This window comes from Anser brachyrhynchus, assembly GCF_964034855.1.
Source record: "Anser brachyrhynchus genome assembly, chromosome: 7".
Lineage (NCBI taxonomy): Eukaryota > Metazoa > Chordata > Aves > Anseriformes > Anatidae > Anser > Anser brachyrhynchus.
The window spans coordinates 9343619-9364330 of record NC_137701.1 but is presented as its reverse complement, the minus strand read 5'-3'; the positions used below and the strand labels follow the sequence as shown (position 1 = coordinate 9364330).

At 44.3% G+C, this 20712-nt stretch overlaps 1 protein-coding gene across 10 annotated transcripts in view; it reads left to right on the top strand.

The window, feature by feature from the left end:
* The window catches only part of ERBB4 (erb-b2 receptor tyrosine kinase 4), a 580719-nt gene that overhangs the window by 13880 nt on the left and 546127 nt on the right, over positions 1 to 20712 (top strand). For 3 of the 10 annotated variants that reach the window (XM_080600554.1, XM_080600551.1, XM_080600550.1), the window contains exon 1: positions 1 to 20577. This exon is cut by the window's left edge and continues 13426 nt beyond it. The exons of 6 other annotated variants lie outside the window; for them this stretch is intronic. In XM_080600554.1, the coding sequence (XP_080456680.1) occupies positions 20460 to 20577 (118 nt within the window). In that variant the 5' untranslated portion in view covers positions 1 to 20459. The remainder of the gene's footprint in view (positions 20578 to 20712) is intronic. One more of the 10 variants, XM_080600556.1, reaches the window with a different exon arrangement.

The window sequence follows — 20712 nt, the reverse complement described above, 5'->3', positions numbered from 1 at the left end:
CTCTCCCTGCGTGGCATCCTGCTGGGCCCCCAGAAATGAGCAGAAGACATTGTTTATGTCTCCCAGATTTTTATTATTTATTTACTTGGGGCTCTACAGTGTTTTTGGCAGGTCAGAACACTTTTTTTTTTGTTATCTATCTCCTCTTCTAGTGCTCCATTGTTGAGCGTTTGTTAATTATCGCTCAACAACTGGGCTTCCATGGAACTGCGGGAGCCTTATCTGAAGGCACAGCAATTGGCAAACGAATTCATTATGATCAGAGCGGCTCTAATGAATGTTAAATTAATTCATAATAATGTGACACTTAAAATCAAATGTTAAGCATATTGTTAATAATTACGCATGCACTTTTACCTTGTCTGCCTTTAATATTATTTCTTCCTACTGCGTGTACTGGAAGAAACCTGGGATGGGCCAGCTTTCCCCTACTTATCTCCTTACACCACTAATTCCAGACTCTTTTGGCTGCAAATAGCTTAATTACCTATTTGTCTGTTTCATAGTAAGTAGATACACAAGCGTGAAAGCTAGTAAGTTGATGTGAATATATATAATTTATAGCGGAGATCCCGTAACTGCAGGTTATTACGGAAAAGTGACAGTAATTAATGAGGATGGGCTCTTGCTTGCCATCTTTCATGAGAGAGAGGGGAGGGGAGAAATGTCAAACATTCCCACACTTATGCTTAATACAATATCTATGGTTAGTTATTACAGTTATTTGAGAATGCAAAGTGATTTCATTTAAGTAAAACTGTAAATTTGATACATTTTTTTTTTTTGTTTTAAATGCCTGAAACTAGCTTTGCACGTTAAACTCCTCTCTGAGTCCTCTTGCCCACGCTGGTGTCTTTGCGACCATCCTTTCTTTTTTATTGGATTAGTTATCTCACCTTTTGTCTTTGAAATGGGAGCTCTAAGGGTGGCAGGGGTGTCCCGGGGTGGATTTGTCTGGTGAAACGATTGAGGCGCAGAGGCATGGGTTGTGCTGTGGCTGTGCTCCACCAAGAGCGTAAGGGTTTTGTTTTATAAAAATAAATAGAAAACAAAACAACAACAAAACACAAAGCACCCACAGATGCTGATTCTGTTGATGGAAAATAGTGGTCAGTGGTACCTAATCTGCATCACCTTGTTTTTCCCCCTCTGGTTTGCATGGCCGCAGCAAGCAGGAGATGCTGCGGAGCTGCCTCCTGCTTGGGCTGCTCTTCCCTTTCAGGCTTCAGCAGCAAAATCTGCCAGGAATGTGGCCGTGAAATACCTTGAGCTACAGCTGCTGCCAGGCAGCGCCTTGGAGGGGTGTTCCTGCTTTTTCTTTTCTTTTTTTTTATATTTTTTCTTCTGAAAACGCTGGCGTGGAAGCGAGCGGGAAGGCTTCTTTGGGCTGTGCCTCCAAAGGTCATATAACACTTTCTGTTCTCCCCGACATGACACAGCGTGACAGAACAAAGTATTTATCTTGTGTACTTGTCAGCTCCGTTCTGCCGGCTCCAAAATGATGAAATACTACAGAATATGCTGCTGCTTGTTTCCTTTAGGGACTTGCGCTGATTTGTTTAAAGTGTCGTCTGCACCCAGTAAACGCTTCATTTATTACAGCTGACACCTGAAAACATCTGAGGGAGATGTATCAGGGCATCACACAGATATTATTTTCTTTATTTGCTGCTGTTTACTTATGTCCTGATATAAATGCAGTCTGCAATGATCGGTCGATCGGTTGTGCTTCTCGGGGCTGCCACCCGTGTGGTTGCGTGTGTTGAACCTGCATGGCTTCTGGAGCCGTGCTCCATTTCCATCAGAAAAATGCATTTTGACTCCTGATGGGGCCAGCTCGACTGTTAATTACTGCGGTGAGTCACAAATGAGCTCTTGCCTCGGGAGCTTCGCCCGTCCTCTCCTCAAACTTTTGCCCATTACTTGTTCTGATGCTTAAGCAAAAATAAAAATAGACCTCTTACAAAGGGCGGAGTGAGCGTTTGGGACAGTGATGTGACAGCGGTAATTAAAATACCAGGTGCAAAGGTGCTCAGGTTTTAATTCTGAGCTCTGTGTTGGATTTCTTGGTTGATTTTATTTTTATTTATTTTTTATATTGCATGATTCTTTGCATCCAGCTGTGTGTGCATCCCTACAGCACCTGTGTGTCAGTATGGCAAGTGATAGGGTCTGCATTTGGGGTGCTTTATGTAGCTCTGGTCCTTCAGATTCCCACACGGGTTAAACCACTGAGATACAAACGCAGGAGGAAACGAAATGGTTGTAGTTGTCGATTTTGCTCCCCCTAAGTGAATAAGCAGTGCTGGGGAAGAAGCGAGGCCTTCCCGATTCGACGGGAACTTGTAAATGGCAAATATACTGCGTGCTTTAGTGTTGTTTTGTTTTACAGCCGTTGTTACAGTTTTAATTAGTGAAATTAGATTCCTTGCTTGAATAGCATCCTTGCTTTAATTTACTGTGGCGTGCCTTCCGCTCAGTGTGTTTGGGTAGGGAAGGGGGTGAAGAGGAGGGGGGTCTTCCTCCAGTTTCTTGCCACAGCACCTTTGTACTGTTGCTCATGAGCTGGTCCCCGTGTGTCCCAGTGTCCAGTTCCCTGCTGAGCAGCACGACAGCTGTCACCACGGCAGTCCAGGCTTCAGCTGCTCCTTGCCTGGGTTTGTGAGGATTTGGGGTTTGGCCACCAGCTGCTGGAATGGCCAAGCTGGTACCCTGGGTGGGGAGGGGTTGGCTTGGGTGGCAGCTGAAGGCAGATGATCAGCTTCGGGACATGCTGGTTTGCTCCGGCCTTGTGGGCCCTGAGATGAAGAAGCGGTGTCCTCTCTTTTAGGTGAGTGTTTGACAGTGGGACAGAACTTGAGAATTCCTTAATCTCCCAAAATTTGGTTAATCACAGTGAATTAAGAGGTGACCCCAGGTGTGAGGCTGCCCTTGTTGTGTACAGGGCCATCCATCTCCCTGCAGAGAAGGACCTGTGCCTAACAGGAGGGTCGAATGCTCATTTGAGGCTGTGAGAGCCGAGGATACTGATCCCAGTAACTTTTAGGAACTGGGAAGGTCCAGTGCCAGCAAGCTACTGGTTTTATGCTCAGTAAAGTTTGGCGACATCCGTATCTGAGTCTCTTGGAAGAGAAATTGCCTCCTGTCATGGGGGAGGCTTCAGAGAGGTGCTGAAGTATCCTCTGTTGAGGCGAACTCCTTAGAAATAATTGGCATCAGTCATTTGTATGTTAATATTTCACTGTGATTAATTTAACAGACAGATGGTGGTCCGTATTACGGTGTATGAGTGGGATTTTTCCCTGGGCCAAATGATTACCTACACAGTTTTCAATTAGCAAAGCCTGCCAATTACCTGGAGTGGCTTTCCTTTTAATTACGCAGCCATTATGGCAGCACGGTGGCCAGGCTGTGGGGAGGAGGAAAGCTCTGCAGTGTGGGCGAGTCCTTGCTAGGAAAACCCATGAAAACAGGCCAGAAAAGAAAAACCTATATCATAGGAAAGTCTCACGAGGCATGAGCCCTCCTTCTGGTGGTGTGAGTGATAATAAATAGCTTTAAAATGCCTGGCTGGTGGGTTGTGGTGTGGAGGAGAAGCGGTGGGGTGTGGGAGATACTCTGGTTTGGAGGTCTGCTGGCCACACGCTTCTTGAATGGTGCATATGTAGGCAGGGCTTCATGTAACACCAAGGAGCTGATAGATGAAGTCTTCGGTTGTCATCTTGCTTCCTGTCCCAGCTAATAACAGCCCAGGCAATGAAAAGATACTTCCTTCATAATTACAGACATCTCCTGCTCCCTTTGAGCCACACGTTTAAATCATCGGCCGTCCTCTTCATCTGAGTTGTCTCCTCGAGCTTATCTTCCTCTGTGGATCAGTCTTTTATTGTATTTTATTTTGATGAGGCTGTTTGTCTCCCCTCGGCTCTGCTGCTACCAGGACTGGTTTCCCTGTTGTCCTCGAGGAGCGGGGAAGGAGATGGAAGAGGCTTTGGGCTTGAATTAGCTGGTGATGAGGTTGGGTCTCCTTTGGGATGGGGATATTAATGCAGCATCATGAAACACGAGGCCTGCTTTCACTTTGGGTGGCTCTGATAATGAAAGAACATAATTAATCATAATTGGCTCTGCAAAGGATATGTAATCTGGGAAAAACACCTGCCCTATAGGTGGTGGAAGTACGTGACAGGAGCAATGAAAGGAACAGGAGCTGCAGCAGCCCAGGCTACTTCTACAGAAGTACTCAGGAAAGCTTTGGGGAGCCTTTAATGACAGTGAGGATTTTGTTGTGTTTTGATGTTGCCTTGTTCCACAGCGTGCTCAGTGAGGGTATTTTAGGTTTTAATAAGCTTGAGAATAATGGTTGGGCAGTGGCATGCACACCAGGGGTAAATCAGGGAAAAGAAGGGCTCTGTAAGTCATTTGGGAAGGAGGTCATACCCCTGCATCCCTGCGTAGCCTTCCATATTGGGGCACTTCAGCTGACTTCTTTTTTTTTTTCCCCCTCTTTCTAAGCTACTTAAAGGCTGTGTATGAAGCCCTGGCACGTTGTAGATGGCTCCCAAGTCCTCAGTTTGTTGTTTTTTGTAACACTGGGTGCATCCTCCTCAAAATCTCCCCCTAACAGCAAACAACTGTTAAGCAGTGCAATTTACCACTTGTGAACAATGATCACTTTGTTGCTGATGTGCAAGGTTGGGGTTGTGCATTTGCTCTGGAAGCACGGTGAGGACACACAACTCTTCTTCCTTGAGAGCTGGGGGACACAGACTCCATGAGCCTGTCTGTGTCTGGATGAAGCCAGGATGTGGGCTCCTACCATTGCTGCACCTGCTCGATTCATCTGTTTTCTCTGGTAACCTGGCGTTATTCGTCTTGTCCACGTTGTGCAAGGAACCATTTGCAGTGGAGCAAGAGTATCCTGCGCTACGGTGAACTTAATCCATTTCCAGTGCAGAAGTGCAGCAGCTCAAAGCAGGGCTTACATTGCATTGTCATGTTCAGCAAGGAAGACTGCCAGAATGGAACCTAACTCATGCCTTGGGTTGTAAATAAATCCACATACAAGGCTACCTTTTTTTTCTGTCTTTGGATCTACAGCTTCTAACGGTTGAAAATCTTTGACTGGCTTTGAATTTCTAAGGATTAGTGGTATACAAGACTGCCAGGGAGACTTGAAGATAGACCAGAGGGGCCCTCCAGAATAACCTGGCTGTAATTCCAAATAGAAATGTGCTGGCCAACGTGGCATGGACTGTGGTGCTGCAAAATAAAGTAACCCGTCTGGCTCTCCGCTGAATCAAAAGGAGTTGTTCTGCTTACAGAAGTAGCCAATTCAGGCCCAAAATAATCATCCTTTTATTTATTAGCGTGTTAAAATTCCTTTAATTAGGTTTTGGTGCGGTGTCTTGAATCCTTTGACTTGAAAGTTTTCTTGTTCATAACTTACGTGTCAAGCCTTTGGTGTTGTGTTACAGCTCCAGAGATGATGTGCTGAACTAATTAAGTAATAACGATTGAGATGCAGGGTATTTCCTTGGGATTAATGACTGTCTGGGAGGAGTTGATGGCCCAAGGTGTAGCCGAGGGCCATTAACACCAGCCAACTATTAATTCTAAGAAAATGCCACGTGCCAAGGTCATCATTGCTATTAGAAGTTATGGGCAATGAGGAGGCAGGTGGGAGGAGAGATGAAGTAACATGAAGAATATGGATTTCAAGAAAAGGTAATATAGTTTTAATGGGTGTCTGCATGGTATACGTGTTGATTAGCCAGTCTACTTGTTCCTTTCATTTCTCACTCTTCTGTCCAAAGCTTAATGACAAGGATCACGGTGATGCTTTTCTCATTTAGTGCCCTTTCCTTAATGGTGCCTCATGCATTGGTCCAGCTCAAAGGGCACTTCATGTGTAATTCTTTTTTCCATTTACTAGAGGGCTTAATCCAACCTAGCAGCAACTAAAACCATGCAGAGCGTTATTCCTCAGTGGGAAGAGATGCTGAGTTAGTTGTCTATATGATCAGGAGGGAGAAGAAGAGTGGGGCTATTGGAAAAACCCACACATGAGCCGAGTGCTGATTCGGGATGCAACAACACAACACACTGCCCTTGGTGGTGAAGGTGCTGCAGGAATTCCCTCCCCACCCGTGGGTGCTAATTATTACCATTGCACAGGGCTTATGTTGGTTGTTTCAGGCAGCTGGTTCCCAGCAGCCTCCTGAACAGTTGTGTGGGCACAAAACTGAATTGGCAACTTGGCAGGGTGAACAAGTATCTTAACCCAGGTTTCTTGCCAAAAACTTGATGTATTGGGTAACCCGTGCCTTGTGATTATTACTACAGAGGTTCGAGTGGTAGACCCTTGATTCTGGGCATAAGTTAGCAAGAAGCAAAATTGTAGTTGCTGTGTGTGTTTTGAATTGTAGGGGGAAAAATAAACTCTTAATTTGAGAAGAATCAGTAAACTTTTGACATGTTTTGATGTAGTTGCTTATTATATATGTGCAATGTGCGCTCAATATGGTGTCAACAGTTGAGATTCCAGAGTGGGTGGTGGGGACAAGAGTTTGAAGACCCTCAGATCTATCAGGCTTCCTTCAATAAAGGTGTGTTTTCTAGGTCATGCTTGCCAAAGTGGCATTAAAAAAGGTGTCATTACCTTGGGAAACGGTGAATAGTGTGTTAAAGCACCTGTTTCTGTAGCGAGGGAATTGTATTTCAAGGCTGAACTGTAGTTGCCATGTGGTATATACCATGTTTTGGGATTTCGGTGGAAGGCTGAACCTAACTTCTCCCCCAAGGACCGTAGGATAAAGATTAAGTCTTCAGATAATTGCTGTGTGTATATTCAGTTAAAAGCTTAAGAGACTGGAATTTACGTAACTCTCATTGTCACAAGTGATGGCTGTAGCTATGATCTTGGGATCTCTGACACACAAAGCAACTTGCGTGTTGCATGTCCTTTTTCCTTAGTGTACTATTCCCAGCACCAAAGGAGCGGGGCTTATGGCTACCTGCAGGTATTAATGAGCTCAGTCGAGTTTCCCTTCTTGGTGGCATCCACCCAGCAGTGAATTCCTATGGGATTCAAAGCCTGCTTTGGCTGTGACGGCTTGAATATTACAAGGGAGTTATTTAAAAAAAAATAAAATTGGAGGGGCTGTCTCAGCTGGTGAAGGAGGGAAGGAGGTATCTAATATCTACTGTATAAATAACTGATGGCTGCCTTGGGCGAGCCCTGGCCTTTGCCAGAGCAATGTATTTGCCACAGTTTTAAAATTAGGTCCGGGATGCCTCTGCTGATAGCTTTCACATGGACTAACAGAAAATCAGACTTTCCTGTGGCTTCTTGTTTGGCTGGAGTACATGAGGAATGAGTCTCGTGGAGGCAGGACTCGAGGGTGCCCTTTTCAATGGGGATTGTGGAGGGGCTCAGGCGGCCCTGGGGGAGTCGCAGGCACTGAGCATCCTCCCATCCCTGTACGGGCACTGCAAATCCCCATCAGAAAACTCCTCTCTGCTGGCATCTTTCTGCAGTCTTCAGTCAAGTCTAAAATCAATGTGACTTGCTGATAAAAATAGGTTGTACTTTATTTATTTAGTTTTTAGGAATTAATTCAGGCATTTAAGAAAAGTTTAGACCAGTGCGGAGACGGAAGCAATTGAAAACTCATGTTTTTCATAACTTTGTAATTTTCTTAAACATCATTGTAATGTTAATAATGATAAATAATCTGCTAAAAGCAATTATGGCCTGAATAATAATCCTAACTAATAAACAGAATGTACTGTGTAATTTTGGTCGTTTTCAGCCATCTGGCTCTGGTCTCCCTAATTGACTTAAAGCATAGTGACAATGTCAGCAACATACAGTGTTCAGCTCGGCTGAAATTCCTGAGCAGGCATTCCTTACAGAAATTGAGATTTTTTTAAAAGGAATAATAAATCAATACATCAAAATTATTACTATCTCTATTACAACAGCACAGATCATGAATCCATCAGCGTTGTCTTCCACTGAGCATAAAAACTTTATTTATAATGATTTGATTGTGTATGCTTTCATTATTTCCTGGTGAAACTGAAATTGGAAGACTTTGAATGTTTCCAAGTATCTAAATTCAAGCTGGCACTCGCTTCTGAAGCTGCCAGAATTTAAATGCCTTCAGTGTTGGCCGGGCTGAAGGCGTCTCTTAAAACTCCGGCGCTCCTTTCAGCCAGTTGCTATTTGTGGCTCGCTTTTTGTGCTTCCAGGGCTCGTGCTTGGTATCTTAGCCCGTCGGTTTCACTTGCCAGAAGGACGCAGCACCTCTGAGTTTTTGAGTTTTTGGTCTTTGATGTGCCCCGCTCCGAGCAAGTGTTTGCTCCCAGGGAGGACGCGTTTTATTGCCTGGATTTGCTTAATGGAGCACATAGCCTGCGCTGCCGTCCCTGCCGCTGACGTTTTCTGCTTAGTTTGCTGAATTTGATTATGCCATTTGGACAAGTTTTAATATTTACACACTTAGAAGGAACAATGTAAATGGCTTTAAGAAGCAGCAAGGTATGAAACGTAGCTTCTGCCCATAATTTTGTGGGGTCCTGGTGCAATAAAGCTGTGGTTAAAGTAGTTTGGGCGCTCCTACAGGGTATGTAGCAAGGTGACTTACACAGTAGCATATGTGAAAAGAAGTAAGTATAATCATAGCTACTCTCAGGTGTTGGCCCCTATCTCTTGATGTGAAGTTGACCAATGTACATCATCAGGGTTGGAGATGTAGGTTTTGCATAGATTATGAACTGAAGGGTTCATAATTAGAAAACACAATTTCTGTGAGGTCTGGTGAGGTCTAGATCTGAAGTTGGGGGGGATCTCTGCAGTCTGATCCATGCTTTTGGATGTCTGCTGATTTAGGGCTCTAGATTAATTGGTGACTCACCCAAAACTTCACAGCCCTCTAAATGGGAGTGAAAAGCTGCTTCCCTTTAAGTGAAGCTGTTGGGTCATGGCTAGGGTGGGACCTGTGCCAAAATCTGGGATGAAACTCGATTTATTTTGGGCTGAGGCACCGAGCTGCTTCCTGGCAGGATTTTAGGTGGCTTGTGGGTGAGCCGGGGAGAAGGGAGATGGCCACTAAAATCCTCTTCTGGGTTTGGTTGCTTTTTTAGCAAGCCCTGCAGAACTGTTCTCTGCTTGAGGAGCAGACTTTGTTGGCGTGTTTCTGATCAATGTAAGACCAGAGATCTGCTGGGAATACTCTAAAAAAGAAAAAAAAATGCTGTATTTGCAGTATGCAGTGCTCAGTCCGTGTCTTGTGGTAGCTGTCAGGGAGATGTAAAGCCCTTGGTTAGGTTGATTGCCTTTATGATGTGCTCAATATGAGTTAACTTGTTTTCTCTACCTTCTACCATTTCATTTTGTGGTAGCAAATAAAGCCTCCATGTAGTAAACGTAATGTATACTACTGCTTGATTTTACAGGCCAGTGAATAAATGAACTTCCTCTGATATTCCATATCTTCTCCTAATAAACAGCAACGCCGCAGTGGGATTGCATGCGAGTGACTGGGAATTACTTATCGCTAGCTTGTCTCCTTAAAGTTGCTCTCCTCATGCACTTGCATGTTTTGCAGTTTACCAGCAAAATAATTTTGGACATCAGATTTGAGATTAGTGATTTACAGCTAAATCAAGGCGCTCACCCACGTGATCGTTGTTGCATCGAGGTCTGCAGCTCTGCAGTGCTGTGAAGTCAGAGGCATTTGAGAATGAATTAGTACAGCTGATTGAATCTATTGAAATGAAAAACGATGGGAAGATGTTAGGAAATTTCTGTGCTAATTGGTAACAAATGATGCTTACAGGTGAGCTGTGGGTGCCCCACCTTGGTGCTGGTGAGCTGCTAAACCAAAAACCTTGGCACCTGCCTGCTCAGCTCCTCGCTGGAGCAGAGCACAGCCACGCTTGTTACTGACACGTGGGTTATGGCAGGAACCCTGTGGGGCTATGCTAAAAATATTCAGGTGGCCATCTGAGTGCCTGAAGTCCTTTTTTCTGAGGCACGGCGAGAAAGGTGACGAAGACTCCTCGTCTGCTGGCTGTCCTCGCAGCACAACCTGGCCGCTGAACTGCTGAGTGACAGGCAATCTGGCCTATCCATATGACCATATTGTTTTCCTCCCCTAATTAGCCTGGTCCTTACTGTGCTGATGAGGAAACAGATGCACGGAGCAGCAAATTACCTTCATCTCGCCTCCGAACAAAAAAGACACAGCACTTAATTGACTCATTTGATCTCCGGCGATTCAAAGCAAGGAAAGTGGAAATATTTAAAGGTGGCACTTGGTTTCTGGGAAGTGCATATACGTGCACTGGGGTATGCGTATGGATTTGAAGTATTGAATGCAAGGGAGATGGTGCTGCTTGTGGTGTAGCTATTTGGTGCCCCTAAGGAGAGCTTCCGACCACAAGAAAAAAGGTGGAAAAATACCGTATTACTTCCTTTGTCATCAGCAAAATATTTGCATACCTACTTGCATCAGTATTTCATTAATGTTCCTTGGTATACATCCATTTTCCTTGCTGCGTGGCATGCTGCACCCACCCCATGCTCCAGCCTCTGCTCCTGCATGAGCACTAGGTATGCCACAGGACTTCTCCTACTGTCCCTATTTTCTTTATTTTTCTGCCTTTTTTTCCTCTTGTGTTTCTAAAACAATATAAGGGTACATGTCTGTCTTTTGGAAGGTGCTGATGGAGGACTGGTCACATAGCTGCATGTGGCTGGTGCTTGATGCATGCTCTGGTGTTGATGCACTGTCCAGCCTCCTCTGTGTAGTTCTTGTGGTCCCTGGGAAGTTCTGGGCAGAGGTATATGTTGCACCTTCCCAAAATTTCTATGTGGATCAAAAGGATGCATCGAGCACCATGCAGCCAAGCCTTAAGAGCTGGGGGGAACTTCATCTTTTATTTTATTTTATAGCCTGCATGTGTTTATGCTGGCAGCTGTTTCAGGGGTCCCCAGGTGAAAGCCCCAGGTTGTGGCAAGTGGTCATTCCTTGAATTTAGTGGCTTGTCATGGCTGGGCTTACTTCACCGAGCCAGAAAACAGAAATCTGTTATTGAAGCTGTGGTGGTGGTCACGTCCTTCATCTGGACACCTTAAGTTAGCAGATCCTAGAACATCCTTAAGCTGCAGGTTGTCCCTCTGCTACACTGCACTAAAACCTGTCACTCGGACATCTTCCGTTTCCTTTTACCTTCTTTGCGGTGGTGTAAGGTTAGTGCACGTGCATGCACAGGGGCTGCTCAGAGATTTTGACAGAAATAACAACCTGTTGCATGCTATCAGGACATTATTGCAGACCTTTTTCTAGTTGCTCCCCTGTTTCATTTTCTTATTTTCCTCCAGTTTATAAAGCACAAGCGTGGAAGAAAGCTTTTGGGCTGAAGTAGGATGGTTCAATAGGGAGAGCTCTCAAGTGCGCAGCAGATCGAACGCACGCGCCTCGCTAATTCGCTAATCAAAGTGCATCGTGCTGTAAAGAGCGCTGAGGATTGACATAATTGGAAGGACTATTTTGGTTTCAATGTGAATTATATTTGCTAGATTTGGCCATGAGAAGAATCCTAACATGACTGTTAACTTGGCGGTTTTTAATTGTGAGTAATGATTGCTTTTTTTCTAATAAAAAATTGGATATGCTTATTCCATTTTACTTGAGCATAATCTTTCCAGGGGGAAAGACGTGGTCTCAGGTGGTAGGGTAGGGCTGTGTGTAAACATTGCACATGGAGGTGGATTTCTCAATCCGTGTTTTCCTCTGATTATCTAATGTGCAGTTTCTTGTACCTGAAAAGCAGGTAATTGCCTAAATAGAGCCTGCACGTGTCAGTGGCTGTTAGCAAAGAAAGTAGAAGCAAATGGTAAGCTGCAGAATATAAAAGCTATGTGCTTTACTAGAGCAAAGACAACGATACTTATAAAGCAAGAATAATGAAAAGATTACTTTAATTACTGATACATTAAGTGGCTCCCTTTTACCTAGCGTCGTATTGCTCATCTATTTAATCATCTCTTGCTTTTAACATTGCATGTGTTTTAACAGAAATGAATAAAGGAAAAAATGTGTTTGCCATTGAGTCAGCCCGTTACGTTCATCATGGGCTGTTGTTTGGATTTTAAATAATTTGCTAGAGCAATACCCTCAAGTTTATGGTATTGTTATGTATTCTGAATCAGATCATCTGAGATATGGTGCGTATGTTATGCCTGCGCGCACTCCACGCCTTCTTGCAGGAAAACCAAGATCACAGGCAATGAAAATAAGGCTCACCTCTGATCGCACTGATTATTTTGGATAAATTTGTGTGGTGGCTGTGCTGTGTTCAATGTCCCTGCTCTGGGGTGACATATGTGTGGTGTGCCTGGTCTTGGTGCTACCCCGCAGCCATGAGCACTTACGGGGCGGTTCTGGCTTTATGGGTAAGAATCAATAATGCACGGGTCAATAATAATGCACAAGAGTCCTTAGGAGCGAAAAAGAGCTTCCCATCAAGAAATGCGTGAAGCTCCTAGAAAGTACCCAGAGCCATGCTGCTCTCGTCCGATGTGAGACTCCAGTGATCTGGTGTTGATTAGAGCAGGGCATTGGGCATTGCCTGGGGACCAGTGCCTGTGGCAGTCGGGGCTCTCGTGCCCAAGAGGTGTTTTGCTGTTGCTCTGAACGCTGCTGTAGGTCTGGGTTTGGTTGTGCTGGTGAAATGCCAAGGAAAACCTGTGGCTACAGGTATCCAGGGCTACCAGGAGGGAGAAAGCTTAGCCCAGCCCTACTGCTGCTCCAACATCCGTCCCCAAAGCCTGGGAGAACTCAAGACTTACTTCAGTCCTTTGTTTTTCAAGGTTATTCTCGGGCTGATTTTTTTTTCGTTCTTCTGCTGTCTTGGCTGCCATTGCCAGAGCTAACAGTTCAGTCCGTGTCACTGCTCCTAGGCAGGGTGGCTCTTGGCAAAGTCTTCCTGTCCCTCAGCGCAGGGGGAAGGAGTGCCCCGAGCATCCCAAGTGACTTCCTTATCAGAAAGCTCCCAGATACATGTGTTTCCCTCTGTTGGGATGGATAAACAAAGGAAGAAGGTTAAGAAATCACCGAATAACGTAGCAAAAATTTGAAGAAAAAAAAAAACATTGCAAGAAAGAAAAATGCTATTAGTCTGAAAAATTAGTCATTAAATGTCCGGAATGCCACTAAGGACTGTGGAGCAGTGACCGCCCTGAGGATGCTGGCTGTGCTCAATGCGTCCTCAGTGCCTGGTGCGTCGCACCAGGAGGTTAAATCGAGGGGTTTTCCAGCGCACTCCTGCCTGGCGTGTCGAGTGCTGAAGGACAGGTATTTCTGTGCGTGCTACACCACTGTGCCAGTCCTCGCAGAGTGGGAAATCACTTCTTCTGCATACAAGGTCAGAATGCCAAGTGCCTTCCTCCTTCCCCCCACCTTCTTTCTTTCAATATTTAGTTAAGGTGGTTGAGCCGAAATCTAAGATTTTCCCCATGTCTTCGCATACATCATTGTGCAACAGTGATTCCGTAAACCAGAACAGGCCTCAATTAATCACCTTTTGAACTCGGCAGTGCAGCTAATTGAATGAAACTTGCTGGGAGAGACGCTAAATAATTAGTTTGTGTCTGTTAGGTTGTCAATGCATGGCTATTGTAACTGGACTTCTTTTTAATCGCTTTTTTTTCCTTCTGTGGCTACATTTTACATATTTTTAAAGTATAATTAGCAAGGAGAGCGAGGAAATGTTTTCCTTATTTGTCCTGAAAATAGCTAGTTGTCACTTGTGAAGATCTCAGGATTTTAGAAACGGGGAGCTAAGTGCTGCACGTGCAAAGGAAGGGCTCGTGTTTCATGGAGGGCTTCCCAAACGTGCTTCCAAAGCGATCTGCATGCCAGTGGCTTCTCAAGGGCTTAGATGAAATGTGGAGCCTTCATGTCACTTTTACCCATTGGCCTGAATCCTATTCTCTCATAACTCAATTTCTCTCTTTGGTTTTTATAGGAAAGCAAATCTAGTCTAGGCGACTATCCCAGCGCTGCGCTTGCGTGTGGTAGATCGTCTTGTGATGGCTTGTGCTATGTGCGGGCTCTGCTCAAGAGGCACAGAGGTGGCATGCACCTGCATGCTGATAGTGGCAGGAAAATAGTGTTTCCCTCAATTTAAAAGTAGGCACTATGTAATTTTTGTGTTTGCCAGCGCTGCAGAAGGGTCTGGCCCCTCGCAGTGCACGCTGCAGTGTGTTTGCTCGTTTGCCTCCCAGCGTTTTGGTCCCCTTCACCTTCCCTCAATAGCACTTTTCTTTGCAGCATGAAAGCTTTGCATAGTAAGGACCTCACAACACAAGAATGAGTTACTTCCTTTTCTTTCTTTTTTCCCCGTTCTGCTTTTTGCATCCATACAGTTTTGGCTGTCTGCTGCCAAGCCAGAAGCTCCTTTGTTGTATCAATAGGGCTGGCTGAGCTGAGGGGCTCTATCCTGCTTTTACCCATGACGATTCACTAGGGATATGTGTGTGTCTGTGTGTGCTTTTTTTCCTTTTTTCTTCCCATTAGCCTCTCCGAGTAATTAGCGCGGCTTTATGCCTCGTGTTGGTGAAGAGAGTAGCAGTGAAATCTGTCCGCAGTCAAGCACAGCAGAGGCTTTTATTGAAGTTATCAAGAAGAAAAAGTCAAAATGAAGAAAGTAGTGAATTACAAGGAGTATAACAATTTGCTGCCCCTTTCATTTGTGTGGGACGTGGAGCTGCAAACAGGTGGAAGATCTCGGAAGCATCTCTCGTCCTCAAGAATTCAGGACTGCAGCTCATGGTCCTTCAGACCTCCCCCCCGCTCCCAGATTAATAGTTCACATCCTGATGATGTGCATTAATTTGCATTAATTTTGATTCAAAACATTGCACAGTGAACTGTTTCCAGGTACTTTATGGAAAGCCCTGCACTGTATTGAAAAAATAAGAGATCGTGGTGAGAGTGGTGGTGTGGAAGATTTTGGCTCGCTCCATTTCTTCCACATCTGAGAGCTCGCTCCTGTGTGAAAGCCAACTTTCCCAAGTTGATGCTGCCCCTGGACTTGAAAATGGATGCAGTATTTAGTTGACTTTATGCTTAGATAACTTCCTTGCAAAATACTTAATTTTCATTAGCTTTCTGATTAGACTCCTTTTTTAAAAGCCTAGAGTTTCATGTAATAATAATTGGACATCAGTTGAACAAAGTGTAAGTCAGCAGTTTTCAGCCTCTATATCGCATTTTTTTATGGTAGATGAGATGGTTTTTGGTAGAGAGAATTGGGTGCTTTCCTCCAATTTGCTTTCTGTTGTCGTACCCTGCAAGAGGGGTGTACCCAAGAAGGACCACTTGTTGCTGGCCGAACGTGGGTCCGTGGGACAAGAGGCAGTGGATTAGGTATTGAAGGTGATGAGCATTCAGCTTGTGTATTTTCATGACCTTGAATAAGTTGATGTCCATAAATCCATATTTAGAGAACGCTGTCTGCCTTGTTTGCTCACTTTAATGGTCTGTTACCATATTTCAGCTATTTCTAGAGCTGGTCAAACTTTTTGCATGAATAACTTCCCCACTAAGGATATCTTGTTAGGTTTAAGTTACTGTCTTCTAGAAAACTTCTCTTCTTGGGTTTGTTTGTTTTTCATTTTTTCCCCAACAGTTGAGTGTTCAGACCTAGCTTAACAACTGGAAGGAAACTACTGATTTTTACCCTTTTCAGTCAACTTTGAGTCTTTGTTCTTAAACAAAAGTGAAATAAAACATCTTTACATTCTGAAATGGACATCCAAATATTTCATAAAATTGGAAAGTAAGTGGTGTTTGAATGTAAACTTAGGCTTAGGTTGTGAAGGCACCTTTTTCTTTTAAAAGGGGGAAAAAATAATAATTTTTCTAAAATAAAATTCCTTGTGGATTACATCTACATCTCTATTCTTAGCACATTCTTTGAAGCTTAAATTTAAATGCTTTTCAAGTTTGAGCAAATAACTACAACTCTAACCTAGAATGACTTGTTTAGATGTGTGTGTGTATTCAATAAGATTACTGAAATGCCATGAGAGTAAAACCCAGGTTTTGTCAATGGGATGCACTTTCAGTATTTGACTGCTTACCTTTTAATTTAAAGGTAATTTAATTTAAAATCTGCTTGTTTGTTCATTATCCAGGGGCGTGTATCTATATAGCCTGCAAATGGCTATATATGATTTTCGGTGCTCCTGTTTTAAATGATAACTTGCATAAAAGGACTGAAGTTATTATAGAGCTTGCTCTGTGCATACTTAGGAAAAAAAAAGTAAATCAAAAAGTCTAACAACCCTCATCAGTCTGTAGGAGTTGGGATGAAAAGAGCTAACGATTGCTATCTAAGTGATAAATGGAGGAGCTGCTGGAAGGGCTTTGGCAACAGGAGAAGACAGATGATGGCAAAATGGCTGCTGTCTGCCTGTGTTTTGTTCTTTGAAGAATACTATGATTAAAGCATATTTAGCAGTCTAGCTCCTAACTTGGGTCTAAATGATGTTTTGAATGAAACAGTGCAGCAGTAATAAATTGGAGCAATTAGTGACTAAATATCACTTCGTCGTATAGAAGCAGTGTGCCAAAACTTCACATGGAGAGGGAAGACCTGTCTTCACTGTGTGAGATGAGCAGATACCCATGGGAAACCCATGCTGGGGTGTCTTCAGCTGATCGCTTTATGGTCTTGCCCTCTCCAGTGGATGGACTTCAATGTCATGGTCCATGGGATTGGGATCCATAAGGTTAGGAATAGCCTGCATGGAGCACTCTGTTGTGCTAGAAGGTGTCTGAAAGCACTGGGACGGGACATTGGGGATTTATCTTGGAGAAAAAAATTGATCATATCTAACTGCACACATCAGATTTGCAGTGTTCAGGCTGGTTCTGCTGGTGGCAATCCTTCTGGGGTTGAACATACTCCAAACCCATCCTCCATCCCAGTTCCCAGTTCAGTCAAGGACCAGGTTCTCCAGAGGCACCTTGTGAAGCCTCCATGGTACGCAAGATGGTGCTTGAACCTCAGCGTAAATGCTTTGTATGAGGTAGGATGTGTTTAAGTGTGTGTAAAGGCTTTAGGGGATTGGGCTGTGAGCAGAGGGGGAACATGCTTTTTCTTCCATGCTTCTCCTGGAAAGGTCACCGAGGCAGTGGGATCCTGCCCTTGCAGGAACTACAGATTTTCCCTTTTTCTGATTCACCTGGAGCAAAGTTTCTGGAACAAAGAGGTCGGATGAGGCATTCTGGCACGGTGTGACATTTGGGTTGCACGCTGCCGTGTTGTATCAGTACCAGTACGTGGCGTGTGGCTGCACTGGTCCTGGAGGAGAGTTGTGTGCTGTCTCACCTGCTTTGTCAACAATTGCCTCTTACAGGGTGCAGTATCCACAGTGGCTGTTGTCCCCAGTTTGACAGAACTGTGTCCGAGCTTTTCTTCTCCCTTGCTCCCAGAGCCTATAAAACTGACCTCCTGGTAGGGAGACACAGGTGTGAAGTTCTTGAGCTGGTGCCAGAAGAAAGGTTGTCAGGAGAAGCCAGGAGCAATGGTAATCTAAGAAAATAAGTCTTAATGAAGGGTTACCCCTTGTTTTTCAAGAAAATACGAAGCTTATTTATGTAGCATATGAAGTTTAACTATGAAATGGAACACTAAATTGAAAATGCAAATGCCAACTGAATAGCTGCAGCTTCAGCTGGCAGTGGGCTTGTCCTTTAAATTGACTTGATTAAGATCTGCTATTCTTTTCCTAAACAAGCAGTTATATGCTGAAAATAGTACAGTGGGGTTGAATTTTGTATGTTATTAAATTTTATGTTCATACACAGTGATATATAGGTTATAAGATATCAGGGAAGATGCTTCTAGGAGTAGCTGCAAGCATGGTCAAACCCGAAGGTTTTGAACCCATATTGTTAGAAATGTATTGTTCAAATGTATTTTCGTGTATTAATTTTGACCTCCCAGAGCTCAAATGCTGGGTCAGAGCTCATGTTACGGCCACAACCTTCCTGGTCCTGTAGGACACAGATACTGGCAAGTTGCTGTCCTGCCCCGCTCTTCTCTGCAAGGCTCTGCAGCCTTTTCGGGATGGAGGCCATCAGCGAGGGCGATTATCTCCCTGAGGGGGATCTGGTGAGACTCTGAAATGAGAGGCATCTGATTAGCCACACTTCACCTGCCAAGCATTGCTTATAAAAAGATGCACCTTGCTGCTAAGACTGAGTGATTAATTTGCAAGCCAGCGAGTCGTTAGGTTGTGCTAACAATTACCAGATTTGATAGATTAAAGCCCGCACTAGGGTTTCTGTTGCCTTGGGAGTTTATTTACAGTTCCTGATCTGTGGCAGGCAAAGAACTCATGGTGTGACAATTACTATATAATGTCTCGATGATCCCGTCACGTTTAAAAATAACGTCCAACCAGAAAATTGTGCCCATCTGTTTGTTACGCGGGGACCCAGCCCCGCCAACCCTTCCTGTTGAGAAGCTTAGCTTCTTCCTACAAGAAGTCATCGGCCAGATGCAAGTCTCTGCAGAAAATCTTCCTTCTGTGAAACAAAAATTGGGAAGCCTGAAAGCCTGTGTTTTGCTCTGAAAGGAAAATGTGGCCCTTTAGATGATAACTAATATATATATATATATATATGTACAAATGAAATGTATATATTTACATGTATGTATAAAGGGGAGATAACTTTTTACACTGTGCACAAGAAACTTCAGTTTCTTTTGTTGGAGCTGCTCCAGTTTGGCACCAAGATGCTTGATACAGATAAAGAGCAATTTATATAGTCCAGTGGCTTTAGTTTCATAATATTCCTTCAGAACAGGCTGAGATCGTTGGGGGTGGTGGTGGCAAAAGGCAAGGAGAAGAAAGCCACCACTTCAGTGCTTGTTCAAATCAGAAAGGCTGTTCTATAAAGTGCTGCCAATGAAATTCCCATTGCTTTCTCTTCGCAAACAAATAACCCCTCTGACAAGAGCTATTGCCCTTTCAGGGCCCGACGTGAGCATGGTACCTAGTGTTAACAGCCCTCCCTCCGTAGCAGCAAGCACACAGACGTGCCCCATGCCTCCCATCCCTTCAGGAGGCTTTTGACCTGTGTCCTTGCTTATGTCAAGTTCCCGTACCTTCCCCCCCCCCCCGCCTTTTCCAAACAGCTTTAGCGATCAGGCCCTGTTTTAATAACTCATGAGCCTGCGCTTTTGTTTTTGCCTCTTCCAGCCGAGCAGAGAGGAGAACTTTGCCTGCCAGAAACCTCCACCAGCGCCCCAAAGGTCACGCAGCCTGTGTGATTTACGGACCCGGGGCCCGTCCCTCCTCCTCCTCATTCCCCGCATACCCTTGTGCCCATGTCATTGCTGGGCGCTCTCCCTCGCTCCCCCTGCATTGTTGTTGTTCTATTTTATTTTTTTTAAGTTGAAATGAATGACTGTAGCTGCCCCCAATAATCAGGCTGGGGGGAACAATGTCCCCCTTGTCCTGCGCTCCCTCTTGGGCGGCTGTGGGGCTGGGAGGAGCCACTCCGTTGAGTCGGTTTTGGGGTCGTTTGGTGGCTAACTTATTTATTTTTATTTATTTTTGGTAGTCCTGCAGACTGGGCTTAACGAGATGATTCATAGCCGTTTAGTCTCCAGCGCCGTCGTATTGATTCTGCAATCATCGCTAACACATCTCTATTACTATCTTTTTGCTTTGGCTTTCGGTACATTTTCTGCCTTCCTCCTGGTAAAGCCAGTAGCAGATGACAAGAATGCTTTGAAATTACATTACAAGGACCGCAGCTGGTATAAATAGATTTTACTTTGATGGAGCTGCTCTGATTTACATTACCTGGAGATCAAACCTTAACTGTTTGTTTAACTCCTGTACTTCTGTTTAAAAATAGCACTTGGTGATAAATTCCTGTTCATTACAAGAGAAGAAAGGAAATGAAAAGGACAACATCCTTCCACCTTTGACATTTTGTAGACAGAAAGTGTTTTTTTCTCCCTAGTTCTAAGCTGCATCATTTCTCACTTCTTTAACAGGCGTTAAAATGGTTGTCTTCAGCTTGCACTCTTGTACAGGGAAGGGAATAAAAGGAGCTCTTCTCCACCCGGGTACCTGTGCTCAGCCTAGCAGGTAGTGCCCAGGAGGCACTTTTTGTGCTCTTCCTCACCCATTTTTGCTACCTATATCCAATATATGCCTTTGGCAGGGCTGGCAGGACGCTATCAGTGGGTGAGACAACGTGTGAGGCAGCTTCTCAGGAGGAATATGAAAACCAGCTCTGTAGCTCATCATAGAGGTAACATGATAGATGGGGTGGATTTCGGTAGGGCAGTTGTAAATGAAGGAGCTATGTGTCCATCAAATGCAAGTGACGGAAGAGGAGGGAATCAGCACATGAATGCAGGTGGAAAGTGTTACTGAACAACTTGTGGAGAAACAGAAGGGAAAATTGCTTGGAAAAAAAGATGTGGAAAATCAAGTGGGATTTTCTTATACTGCCAAGATGTGGAGTGAAGGTAAAGGAGGATAAGATTGCTGTTGTTACTAAACTTTAGCAATACCTAAAATACCACCCTGAGCACAAGCACTCGTTTCTCCTTTTTGCAACAGAAGTTTCCAGTGCTGTCACAGTCTTGCACTGGTACAGGGTG